Source organism: Tamandua tetradactyla, chromosome 4 (assembly GCF_023851605.1).
Source record: "Tamandua tetradactyla isolate mTamTet1 chromosome 4, mTamTet1.pri, whole genome shotgun sequence".
Classification (NCBI taxonomy): domain Eukaryota; kingdom Metazoa; phylum Chordata; class Mammalia; order Pilosa; family Myrmecophagidae; genus Tamandua; species Tamandua tetradactyla.
In genome coordinates, this window is record NC_135330.1 from 8,708,959 (window position 1) to 8,722,520 (window position 13,562).

A 13,562-nucleotide genomic window follows, 5' to 3' on the forward strand; every position below is an offset into this window, starting at 1 on the left:
GAGGAAAGGAAGGCTGCTTTCACTGTTCCTAAATTAGTAACAGTTTAACATTAAGCACTATATACCAATTTGAACAATCTGCTTTTCTTTATCCCACATACAAAGGCTGTGAGAACTGTGTCCTTATAGAAAGGACACTCACTCTAAGAGGCTATTTTACCCAGTCACACACCCTACTCCCAAAAACAAAACTGGAAAGGAATCTTTGGGGGTTTCTACATCTAAATTTCTCTTCTAGACCCACCACCACCTGACAAGTCCTTCCTTAGGGCAGATCGTTACAATAATGTTCAGTGTCATGTATTTGAAAACTCCTTGTTCTGCTTTTATATCTCTTACTTGGCTACCCTTGTCCACTCCTTGCCAGTCCTTCCCCTACTTACCTCGGCAGGGGTCTTGTTTCCCAGCTGTTGGGAGATAATGCTAAAGGTCTGTGGCTGGGCACCTTGCTCCTGGCACATGGTGAGAATCACACGGTCAGCTTCCCTGTAATCCAAATGTGGTCAATTCCTAAGAAGCCATGTGGATATGTTCTACGCTTTTTCCAAACACATACCACCCATCCAGCCCTACCTACCTTGTCCACAGGACAACCTTTTCTCCAGTGGAGCTGACCTTGCTGTTGTTGGCACATACTGTAGCTTCTGTGGCCTTCGGCTGTTGTTCTCCCTCTGAACCCTTGCCTTGAATTCCACTGTCCTTAGCCAAATCCCCTCTAGAGGCTTTGGGAGAAGCCTCTGAGTTATCAGTTCCTAATGAGGAAGATGCATGAGCAGGGGACATCCTGTCTGCTGTCTTCATCCCAGGGCTACTTGACAGCCAGCTCTCTTTAGTACTGGGTTTTCCAGACACCTGTCTTCTCCCTAAGTCTCTGGTTCTTGAGGAAACAGGACTTACAGAAGAAGCAGAGAGATTAATAGTTCCAGGCAATTTCTCAGTTTCTGAGGCATCCCAGATAAGTCTTAAAGCATCTGACTGATCCACTGTTTTATGACCTTCCCTCTCTTTTTGAAGTTTAGGGAATGCTTTGGAGCATGAGACCACCTCAGGCCCAGCCTGGTTTTTTTTAACAGGGTGTAGTACAGCTCCAGTTTTCAGAAAAAGCTGAGGAGTCTCTGGTGAACAAGGTGGTGGTCCAGCCAGGAGGAGTCGGTCTGTAAGAGTCACTTCTTGAGGGGGCAGCAAGGCGCTCCCCACTTCCAATCCTGCTTAGGAGGAAAATAAGGCTCTAAGGGTCAAGACGCACCTAAGGGCTACTAATTACCACAGGGTCACTGGTGGGCTACTGGGATAAAATACTAATTTAAAAAGAGGAGATAAAGTCACTAATGCAAAGATAAAAAGTTGTACAGCCAAAGCTACACTTAGCTTTACAGAGGGCTTAGGGATAGGGATTGGGCTTTAGGAATGAAAACACAGGAGACAGTTGAATTATGGAGACTTCACAGCACTTCTGCAAGAAGATTGAAGCCACAGCAAAATTAAGGCTCGATAAGAAAGTTTCCTACTGGTCTACTGGTCAAAAAGGTAGTATGTTCACCCCTGAAAAGACTGTTATTTATCCAAGCTCAAAGAGGTTCCTGTTTGAAGTATGTGCGAATGAGAATAAAGGGAGAAGGGGACTGACTGGGTTGGCTTGGGAAACAAGGATAGGCAGTCAGATCACTCACCTGCCACAGGGGTATCTCCCTTTTTTGTGGTCCTGCCCATCCTGCTCTGGGTTGCCTCAATGCTCTCCTGCTCCTCTGATGCTTCTTCCTCCACCACATCCTTACACTGCCCAGCGTCCTTCATACCAAGCATGGGACTGGCCTCTCGGTGAGGGCTGCTGCCCACTAATTCATGGGGCTCCTTGCTCTTACAGGATTTGCTGTCACACACCTGCAGGAACGGCCTTATGGGTCAATGGTCTCTTGAACTGTTATCTCAGGGGCCCACCAAAAGAAGAAGCCATGCTAACCAACATGGATGCCTGCTCCAATGACTTCAAATGGCTCAGAATAGAGTATTGGATTCCACCACTCATTCCCTAACCTACCGCTGTATTTCTGCTACCAATCAACCCCAATCTAGGAAACCAGCATTACCTTTGAGGGCTATATTCCTGCACAGGTTTATTTTGTTAAAAAAAAAAAAAAATCTAAGAGGGAAGTATGTGAACTGGTTGATTTTTTTCCCAATTCTAAAAACTTTATTCACAGGACTCTCCTTAAGGAACAAAATCCATTCATATGTTTTAAAAGATTCTACTTATTTTACACACATTACACTTGTACATATGTATACTGCACGTTATTTATATATACACACTATCTTTAGGAAATCAAAGAGGTACAAATCTGTGGTAGCAAACACAAAAGCCTGGGTTGCCCCAGGAAGCTGGGCCAGCCCTCTGCACCAGGTCCCACCTCACCTTGTTGCTACAGTGGCTACAATTTCTCCTTTTGCTCTTCTTCAGTTTGGACTCAGGACCTCCCTCATGGCAGGAACACGCACAGTCTTTGGTCCCATCTGGCCACTCAGTGTCCTAGGAAATACCTGGGCTTGGTTAGATGCCAAACATTTTTGGTACCAAGTGAGGGAGCCAAGCTGTGAGTCATCTAAACAGCTCCCACCCTGTCTTTTCAGTCCTTTTGTACGTGCCATCTCTTCACAGTGCCAGGGGAAATCACGGGCCCAAACTAGATCAAAGCCTATAATGAATTCATAAATGACCAGGATTGACATATCCCAAATGTCCAGAAGTTTCAAGAAAAATTGAACACAATCTGAGGCTAAGTCACTGGGCAGCTCCATCATGAGATACAATCTACTCATTTGTTTGTCTTTGTTTCTGTTTTATGCTTTGAGCTCTCCCCATCTCTTCTAAGCCCTGTGAGAAAGGGCTTTGGATATAGGCTCAATCAATGGCACATTCTGTGTAATAAACCCAAGATATAGTGCTATCATTATCCCCATTTATGATGAAGGAACTGAAACAGAGAGACATTAAATAATTTGCCCAAGGTCATTCAGCCACTAAAAAGCAGTTTCTCCCCAGGAAAGAGTAAAAACACATAGTAAAGAAGCATGGATTAAAGAGAGAACTCAAAGAGCAGTGCAGAGCCGTGGCTCAGAGCACAAACTAGGGTTCATATCTTAATACTGCCACTTATTAAATAGGAGACCCTAGTAACAGCCTCTCTGCACCTCGGTTTCTGCTTGTGTAAAACACATACAGTAGCACCCACTTCATGGGATTATTGTGAGAATTCAATGAGCTACTGATCCATGTAAAATACTTAAAAGTGATGCCTGATACTATGAAACAACTAAAAAAAAGATAACAGCTATTAACATTATGAACACGGGGAAACTTGGTTTTATTTCCCCACTCAAAGAAATATGAAGAGGTTAAGACCCAAGGGCAAGAGAAATAACTCTGAGTTAAGAGAGAAAAGTGGGGAGACAAATCGTCTGATGAGGCAATGCTGGGCTCTCTTCAGCAACTGCACTGCTCTTCCCACGGCCCCTGCAAACACCACGGCAGCCCGCCCTTTGGTTCCTGTGCTATGATTATCTCAGATCCCATCAGCCAGAACTTTGGGCCATTCTACACCAGGGAAACATTGAGAGAGAAAACTCAAGACTTGGTTCATTAAAAATGGACAATCACCAAAAAACAACCTGGCATACCTTGTCATGACTTTGAACCCCAATCTCTTTTTTCCTCTTGTTCCTTGAAGTGGTCGGTATCTTGGGAGGTTCCTCTTCCTCTTCCACATCAGGCAATGCCACTTCTTCAAAGCCATCAAACTGGAAAGGAGTTGGGGCCACTCAACACAGACTCTGGACTGATATCCCTCCCACATGTGGGCCTCCCACTTCAGAACTTCCCTGCAGCTTCAGGGCTTGTACCTCATACTCCTTCTCTTCAGTCCAATTGATCTCCTCAAAGTCACCCATCCGGCTTGCTGATGGGCGCAGGTGGTCAAAGAATATGGAGAACTCATCCTGCAGGTAGTCATGACCCTTGAGGAGCTGCCACATCTGTGTCTTGAGCTATAGAGTAACAGAGGGTAGGATGAAGTCCCCAGAGCCTCTTCAGGCACCCATTCCAAACCAATTCTACACACTTCTAAGTGATTTCCTGGTCAACTGGGAAACATCTTCTTGATACCTAACAATGATAACTTTCTCCATCCTTGCCTGCCAACGGGAGAGGGGTATTAATAGCAGGTTTGACTCCTTATGAGAATATTCTCCGCTTCTGCCCTACTGCTCTCTGGCTAGGGCACTAACTCTCTCAGGTCCCCATCACCTCCTTCCTTGACTGCCCCTTCCAAAACTTCCTGAGCCTGAGCTGATCAGTCAGGCCCCAGTATAGCTGACAACTCCTTCTTACCACAGTGCTTTAGGCTTTAGGTAAGCCTAAGGAGCCCTACTCTTTTTCATATCCTTCACATCACAGTGTCCCAGGGACAAGAGAATGTAGAATAAGTCAGGTGAAGAGAGAAGGGAAGGGCCCAAAGCCCAGATAACAATGAAAGAAGCAAGACAGGAAAAATTACCTCAGTGATCTCCTGGGGTAGGCAGTCTGCACAACCTTGTAGGACCTTGATAATCTTCTGGTGGTGGGAGGGGTTCTCTGCAAAGCAGATCTCTAACTGCCGAAGGAACTTGCGACTCTTCTCAAAAGCCTGCTGCTCCTCAAACTTCCAGAAGAGAAAGAGGACAAAAGAGGTGTCATCTATACAACGAGACCAGGACTTGAGAGTTCTAAATACATTGTTGGGGGTACGGGGCAGAGGATTGGGGTGGGGCAGGGACAACTGGGCTCTAGTTTACAACTGTGAGATCGTACTTAAGACCCTAGCATCCCTCCACCTTGGGCCACGGGGGGGTTTCCAACTCAAGATCGATTAATATGTGAATGAAGGATTCAGAGAGATGTGCATATCTCAAGTGTTTACTGTTTTATTTTATGGATTGTGAAATCAAACTCTCATCCCCCTGTGGCACTTCACAGTTCTACAAAGAATTTTGACACAAACACTCATCTGATTGTCATGGTAATACCATAAGAGGACTGGCATGATATGTATTATCATCCCGTTATCATTCAACTGCATAAGAAAATCAGAATAATCTCACTATTCCCCTTTTCCCTGTTTTTATCAGTCATGACAAGAAGTCAAGGACTACTTGGACATTTCTCATGTTTACACTCTCATTTGCCAACATTTCAAATGTCACCAAAATACCTAACCACTGTACATAAAATGGCAACACAACATACATGTAAAGAAAATATGAAAACGGGATAGGAGATGATCCCCTAATAAGAAGGAGGTTCTTTTCACCTGGGGCTAGGGGAAGGCTATCTGCCTGGAAGCAGCTAAGAGTTGGAACATTCTGACTCAGCTCCGTTCGATCCCAGCTTCCTACCGACCAGGCTCCCTGGTGTACAGTTCTGGCCCATCTACTTACTAATCCACAGGCTAAAGCTTGATCTGGCAATAAGAAAGCAGCAAAGTCTCTCAAAAGCAGGGGCCAATCTTGGAGTAGAGCTCGCAGGCTTCTGTAGAGATCCACAGCTGTCTGCTTCTGGGTACTTGACTCAAATTCATAGATGACCTGTAGGAAGTCTTCATACTTGCCAGGGACATGTTGTAGGGCTTCTCGTACCTACATGAGAAAATTTTCAAGCGTCAATACCCAGTCTCTGGGCCCAAAAGAAATGAGATTACAAAGGGTACAAAGAAGGAGTTATTGTTAGAGAGTTTCAAGAATTATCCTACAGAGGCCTTGCCTCTGACAGGTCTTAAGACCTGATTGTTAATGAAGACAGAGCAATGAGCTGTGTCTGGTAGTGGGCAGCCAGAAAACCTTCATTTTCCAGAAAGCACAGTCCTCCCTACAAAGCCAGGTACTGCTTTCCTCTAGGTCACAGCCTCACCTCCCCTTTCTTACTGTAGCCTGATATTGAAATAGGTGAGGAATGTTTTGCACATACATTTCAGCATGGTGTCATTTGAGAGCAAATAATATCTAAATTAAAAAGTGAGTAAAATATTAGGAGACAAGGAAAAAACAAGACTACCTCAGCTAGTACTCCACATTTTTGTTGTTGGGGATGGGGTGGGGCGGGGGGAGATAAAGGAAACAGCTGGTTAGCAAGAGAATATGACATCTAACTGGGACAAGTACGAGGACCAGTATGGTTCATGCCTCTGATGATCAAGGTACTTCCCTGAGATCCACCCTCTGGCCAGTGTACCACATGTCTATCTTCTCTAGCTAAGGGCCCAGTAAAGGTCTTCATAAGCCTACCTGCAGAAGTCACAATCTCCCATGGGTGATGGTGGTATTACCCTTTCCCAATGTCTAGACAGTAGAGAGATAATGCTAGGGTACTAACAATAAACCTTAAGCTTGAACTCTCTGTCTCCTTGTGGTTCTTTCACGTAAGATCCTTGGTAATTCTAGCAGAACTAAAGAAGAGGAATGCAATGTCTGGTTAGAGCTGAAAAACAGTAATTTGTCTTTAAAACCTTTCCTTACAGGGGAAGCAGCCTCACTCATAGGGAGCGACAGTAACAGGAAGCAGCATTTGCCTACCCTGGTCAGATAAGCCTGGGCAAAGGCCAAGTCCTTCTGTTCCCTGAGTGGATCCCGCTCGAGGATGTCCTCATCATAGAGCAACAGCAGCTTAGAGGTGTCCTTGTTGGCCCGGGCTCGACTGCCCCGCTTGTTGCGAGCTCGATGATTGCTTCGGCCCTTTCCAGCTGCTTTGATGCTCTCTCCTTGGAGCACAAGTGGAAAAGATTGTTTTTCTGTCCCTGCAACCTCTACTCCTCCCGTCCCACCAACTGCACCACCCCACCCAGCCACATTTAATGTTATGGAAAAAGGAACCCAGGAGAAAAGTTTTTGGACAATGGTACGAGAGGCAAGTCTGTCTCTGTCAAATCAGTTTCAAGGAGGGTCTGCAGGATAAGTGCATCAATGGGGATGACAATGAGGTAATTACTATTACATATTGAGAAAGGAAGTCTAAAAAAGTGGGTATGGCCCCATGTTGGGTTTTCAAGGGACTATGTCTTGGTGGGGAATAACAGTGCTTTTTGACATAACATAGCTCTTAGCCTCATACATAACAGATGAGGTAAGAACTAGTATTAACTTGTATGAGCACAATACAAATCTAGCAGCTGATGAGAATGAAATTCAAAATCTGAACATTTCTTCCCTGCGAGGCACAAGGTTAAACACCTGAATTGGGAAAGGGATGTTTCAGGGAAGATCAGAGGATTTCCTGTGGAAATTCTCCAAATCGGTGCAAGCTAGCCGCTCTGCACACGCGCCTCTAGGTAATGAGCTAGGTGAGACCAAGCCTCAGTACAGGCCAAACTCACCTGGAGGGGTTTTGCTGGGCTCCACTTCTGGTGCTATCTGGGGTGAGGGAACAGTGGAGGCAGGCTTCTCAGTAGGATCTCCAGCTACTTCATCGGTCATTTCATCCTCTTTCTGCAAGCTTTCCACTCCTTCTGCTTCTTCTTCCTCTTCTTCCTCTGGCTCAGAGTTCTCCTCCTGAGAGTTTTCTTCCTCAGACTCACCCTCCTGACTAATGCGCCTTTCAGATGCAAGCCAGGTCAGTTTCTCCATTGTCTCCTAAAAAACCCCGAAGAGGGTCAGATAGGGCCAACTGCACAGACTTATATCAGAAGGAAAGAGGTTAAACAGTCGGAAGCCCACCATGACAATTAAAAGCCTGACTCCTGGGGTTACAGGATAAGAGGGGTAGGTGGGATAGGAGCAGAAGTGGGGAAGATGATACATTCTGAAAGATCCCCCTCCATCCTGAAAACGGTAATCCTCTGACACAACATATACTTATTAGCTACTTTTTAATAGGCATTTAAAGTATACTCAGGTGATTCAATCAACATTCTAAATGAGTTTAGGTTAGATATAAAAAGGAAATAATATTTCACCTCTTCTTACTACTCCTTTACCCTTAACCCCAAAATTATATCCCAATAACACACTAAAAAGTCAAATACAAATAATTTTAGGGCTATTTATAGTCAGGAAGCATGGCATAGCACATTAATAAATTAACCAAATTACTGGTTACAAAATAATTGAGAATATTCCCCAACTCTCACCTGCAGTTCTGGAACAGAAAGCACAGACTCCTCAGAAGCTGACGACATCTCATCTTCTTCATCTTGAGTTAGGTCATCAAAGTCCTCTTCTTCCTCTTCCTCTGGCCCATCCTTCTCTCCTCCGGTTTCTGGCCCAGCTGGGGTCCCTACTGACTGACCATCAACACTGGATGAGTCTTCGGGCTTCCCCAGGGGACTGCCATGTTCCATCTCAGGATCAGTGGAACATGAAGCGTTCTTTGGAGATCCTTTGTTCACATCTCCTCCTGAGTTTCTGTCATTGGGAGGATCCTGAGAAGCTAAAGGGGTTTTAGTTGGTTGATTTCTCCCCTCTTCCTTTTGTAAGATGGTCTGTTTCTTTACTTCTTTAGTACCACCTGATCCCTCATTTGGGGAACCAATGTCCATCTCCACGGACTGTTCTTCTTTGACTTCATTGCCAAGGTCCTGTTCAGGGAATACACTGGTGAGCTCTTCCCTAGGATCTTCAGGTTCTACCTTGACAATTTCCTCTAAACCCGCAGGGTGAGAGTTTAGAGATTCCTGGAAGGTCTGAGGTAGTGGCTCCAGAACTTGCCTACCCTCTTCTGTTTTCACAGTTCTCCAACAATAATCACTGTCCTTTGACAATTCTTCCTGACACCTCGTATCTGCTGGTGGAGGCCCTGGGCTGTGTTCCTCTTTGGGGAAGACAGGAGTACAGAGAGGAGATAGTTCCTGGGGTTCCAATTTGGGTTCTGTGCTGTGAAAGACACTTTTCCCTTCAGTCACAGGACAAGCGATATCCACCCTGACTTGGGCTTTATCTTCATGGGTAGATGGTACAGGAAGATGCACAGGGTTGCCAGAAACAATTAAGGGTGGGATGGAGGAGGCCACAAGGGGCTGGTTCAAAGGACAGGGGAAGGAAGCAGGGTTAACCAATAGGGTGGTGATGGGAATGGCCTGAGAATTCTGGGCCGTGGCTGCGTTGACAGGCTGAATCACGTTACAACCACTGCCAAGGCTCACAACCTTCACAGTGGCGGCAGGAACAGTGAAGATAACAGGAGCATGGTGGATGAGGGGGGCAGGTTTCAGATAGGGAGAGGCCTTTGCTCCCTTTCTCTTTGGAGGTCGCCGTTTCACGCAGGGTTTTCGATATTTAGAAGGGGCAAGTGAGGGCAGCATTACCTTGGGCACAGAGGCAGAGGACAGCAGGGTCAGGGACTCAGAAACAGGCAGGCTGGTTTTGGTCTCAGGAGACATAGCAGGCAGTGCCGTAGGAGACTCAAAACAATCATCCCCAGTGAAGCCCAATGGAGGGACACCCGGCACTGTCTGTAAGGCAGTAACTGGTTGGGTCAGGGGAGGAATCCGGGCCACCATTTTACTTGGAGGGGCTTCTGACTGAGTTGACCTGGTTGGTGTTTTCCCACAGTTGTAGCTAGGCTGGAGAGATGGACTGGGTCGGATAAGGAGGGGTTTCAAGACTGATGACCGCTTTTGTCTCCAAGCCTTCCTGGAAAGCCGGTTGGCAACTGGCTTCAGTTTCAGGACTACACCCTTAGGCAAAAGCAGTGGGTACTGAGTTTCATTCCTCAATTCTGAGCTGCTTTTCTCTAGCCCTGGCTCAGACCTGGTCTCAGTTGCTCCAGTCACATTTGCTACCTCTCCAGCCCCACCAGCCATGTGCCGCAGTTCCTCCTGGATGGACGGCAAACTGGCCTGTTGGGAACAAGAACACTCTGATTCAAAACATGTCAGAATTAGTAAAAAGAATACTGCTTTCTAGATTTTAGAGATCTTCCCCACCGTCAAGACATCTTTCCAAGAAGGATTTTTCTGTACAATATCAAATTTCTACTAAGACGTCATTCTAATTATATTCTCTAGATACCCTTCTCTGAATTTCTTTTAAGAAGCTATCAATTTACCCAGTATTTTTTAAAGGTTGTAGAATCCCCTGGGGGAGAGAGGAAAATTAGGAGAAGGAGGGTGAACGAGGAAGACGTAAGTCCCCATTTTAGTAAAGCATTAGAGGCTTAAGGTAGCCTTTGACACCTCTGCCAGGGTTTCAGTGACCATCTGCCCTACGGACTTTGAGAAGGAGAGTTGTACCTTTAACCAGAATGGGAGCCGATGTTCTTCCCTCTCTACAGGGGGCTTCCACTGATGTGGCTGGATCTCTTCACAGCACTTTACCAAGATGGGCAGCTGTTTAGTCTTCTTATAAAACTGAGCATGAAGAAACACAGAATGTTTCTTTCCAGAAACATTGCCCTCTGTCAGGCTGGGGGCAAAGGGAAATAGGTAGCGCACACACACACACACACTGTACCATACATACATAAATACATACAACGCATATGCGAAGTGCCTGTACATTTCAAGTTAAATGAAATCTCTAATTAATAAATATTTTTAAATTACTCATTATCTCCATTCTGGTCACCAGGAATGGAGAAACTTAGGTGACAGTGAAAAGGAAGCAAATGGTCAGAGTAATTTTATATAATACTTCTGTTTAAAGAATAAATGAAGAGGGGAATTGAGCTTAAAACCTTGAGAACAAGCATCCATTCATTCAATATTTGTTATTGTCCTCTACAATCAACCCCCATTCTCAAGAAGCTTCCAGACTAGTGGGAGAGAGAATCAAGGAGGCCCATGATGACATTCTGCACAAAAAAGTACAAACACGCACCAAAAAATGACACATTACTCAAATTTGAACAATAAAGCAGATTGTTCTTTAGTGGTTATGACTACATCTAAGTCTTAATGGAACAGAGACTTTGCTACACTAGGCAGATGAGGACAGAGTACACATCATAGGTAAAAGCATGGAGGTATTTAAGGAATCAAAAAGAGATTAATTTAGCTAGACCTAAAGGAATGTAAGAAGACTTGAAATAAAGCCAGAGGTATGCTGTGTCATGCTGAGCAGTCTGAACTTGACCCTGAAGGATATGATAAAGGTAGTATGGCAGCAAATGAAGGAGAAAATAAATGGACTCAATCAGAGACGCCAGTTAGAAAACTACTGCATTAACCCTGGTTTGACAAAGGCCTGAACTAAAGCAATTGGCAAAAGAGAAGGAAAACCGAGGACACGGTGGCTGTCAACATACAGTGGTAATCAAGCAGAAGTCAAGGATAAATCCAGGTTCATGAATTAAGAGAATGGCTATTCAGTAAAGTCACATGCAGAGACAAAAATCACAGAAGGGGTAAACTGGGAGAAGGGAGTATGCACCTAGTGGTGGTGGAAATGGCAACAACAGGAGGTACAGAGAAGGGACACAAGTTTGGTTTGCGGCAAATTAAGTCTGAGAAGCCAGTGAGGCAATCAAGCTGAGATTCCTTTAAACACCAGGCTAAACTAAGCTGGTTCTAAGCAGCAGAATCTGGACTGAAGATACAGATTTAGGAATAATCAGGAAACAAATGGTACTGACAGTCACGGATTTGGGCACCACACACTGAGAAGCATGTGAAGCACTGATGTTCATGGGTAGAGAAGAGGCAGAAGAGCTCACAAAGGAGCAGTGTGAGGTTGGAGTTCTAGTATCACAAAATCTAAGAAAAGTGAGAGTCTGAGAAGGAATGAGTGAATTAAAGCAGTAACTGTGATGTTAAACAGGTTAAGAACAGAAAAGAGTCCATTTCTATTGTATAAGCCAACTAGACTGTGTTGCTCTGTTACCATAGCCCTGGCAAACTAAAACTAGCTAGAAACCTACAAGGACCAAGAAATTGTGAGAAAAGACAAAAGCAACAAAACACTGAGACAGATGGATAACTGGTAACTGACAATGCAGAATGCAGAAAAATGAATGCCAAGTGGAAAAAGCCAAAGGCCAATGAAATTTATACCAGAACCAACAAAAGGACAATACACCAGATATACCTCTAGAAGCAAGGATAAAACTGGAATTAAAAACAAGTACAGTGAAATTTAGAATAGGCAATGATGAGGATGACTGCAAATCTCTTGAAGAGCCAGTCAGACCCCCAAATCCCCTCTGATTTTGGTGCACCCAGGTGACAACCCCTCCTTTTCCCTTGGCAGAAGCCAAGGCATTGTTATTTGTTGGAATGGAAGTCCTCTGAATTACAACTTTCCGGTATAGGTGAGGACAGAAATACTATGCTAATGAAACACAGAATATTCTTGACTTCCTCTTTTTCTAGTTCCCTTCAGGTCCTCTCCCACCTGCCATTAAAAAATACTCAACAAACAAAAAGCTATTGAAAATGAAAAATATAACAGAAAAAATAAAGAACTCGACTTGGCAGAAGAAGGGTTAGAAGGAAAAGGTGAGGTAATATTCCAGAAAGTACATCCAAAAGGCAAAGTAATGGAAAAACTAAGGAGAAAGACAACATCAAAATCTAGTCTAGGAAGCATCACATCTGAACATTCAGCACTGCAGAAAGAGAAATGAGACCAAAGGGGAGGAAATCATCAATGCATAATCCCAGAAAATCTCCCTAAGCCAGAACAGAGTTTCCAGAGTAAAAAGGCTTACTGAATGCCTAGCACAATGGATGAAACTATACCAGGTATATTATCAGATTTCAAAACGCTGGAGACAAAGAAAAGGCCTTACATCCTGCTAGACGAGGTAAAGACAGGTATCACAACAAGGTGCAAGAGTCAAAAGGGTATAAAATTTCTCAATAGCAGCAGTAGAAGCTAGAAGAAAATGGAGTGAGGCTTTAAACAATTCTAAGAAAAATTATTTTCCAGCATAGATTTCCAGGCCCAGTGAAGGATGAGTGTAGAATAGAAACTTGTCTGGTTTTTATTTGGAAATAATTATATTTTCATTGGAAGCTGCAAAAACAGTACAGTAAGGTCCTAAGTATCCTTTGCCCAGTTTTCCCTAATGGTAAGCATCTTCTGTACTTACTATACAGTAACAAAAACAGGAAACTGCCATTGGTACAAACCGTCAATCATAAATAGATAGTTTAAATGTAAAAATGTGCTTTTCAAGCACTCTTTCTCAAAATGCTACTAGGATGTGCTGCATTAAAACAAGGAAGTAAACCAAAGACGATATGGGATCCAAGAAACAAGGAAATCTCACACAAGTAAGAGGCAAATGGGGTCCCTTGGATGATGGTAAAGAAAAAGCCCAAGGAAATAATCAGTACAGCAAGCCGACAGAGTAATACACTACCACCTAAAAAAGCACAATTATTAACTCCAGGAAAAAAAAATTCAGCAGGAAAGGCAAAGTAATCATGATACATTACATGGCTCAGCTGTGAGGAATATTTACATTGTTCTTACAACGCTTTGACTGTGAACCCTGAATATGAGCTAACCAACATTGTCTTATAATTTTAGTGGGAAAATCTGAGAAAATATGCACGTATGTGGTGGCAGTAAGGGAATGAAGAGACACCTAAACCTAACTT

The 13,562-nt window shown here is 44.1% G+C and overlaps 1 protein-coding gene across 7 annotated transcripts in view; it reads right to left on the reverse strand.

Annotated features, from left to right (window-relative positions):
* Positions 1-13,562, reverse strand: part of GON4L (gon-4 like) — a 140,233-nt gene that overhangs the window by 498 nt on the left and 126,173 nt on the right. For all 7 annotated transcript variants that reach the window (XM_077156399.1, XM_077156398.1, XM_077156400.1 and 4 more), the window contains 12 exons: positions 10,251-10,367; positions 8,151-9,857; positions 7,398-7,653; positions 6,601-6,785; positions 5,470-5,667; positions 4,551-4,694; positions 3,898-4,041; positions 3,676-3,795; positions 2,414-2,527; positions 1,671-1,881; positions 578-1,205; positions 384-486 (listed from right to left, as the gene is read on the reverse strand). In XM_077156399.1, the coding sequence (XP_077012514.1) occupies positions 384-486; positions 578-1,205; positions 1,671-1,881; positions 2,414-2,527; positions 3,676-3,795; positions 3,898-4,041; positions 4,551-4,694; positions 5,470-5,667; positions 6,601-6,785; positions 7,398-7,653; positions 8,151-9,857; positions 10,251-10,367 (3,927 nt within the window). The remainder of the gene's footprint in view (positions 1-383; positions 487-577; positions 1,206-1,670; positions 1,882-2,413; positions 2,528-3,675; positions 3,796-3,897; positions 4,042-4,550; positions 4,695-5,469; positions 5,668-6,600; positions 6,786-7,397; positions 7,654-8,150; positions 9,858-10,250; positions 10,368-13,562) is intronic.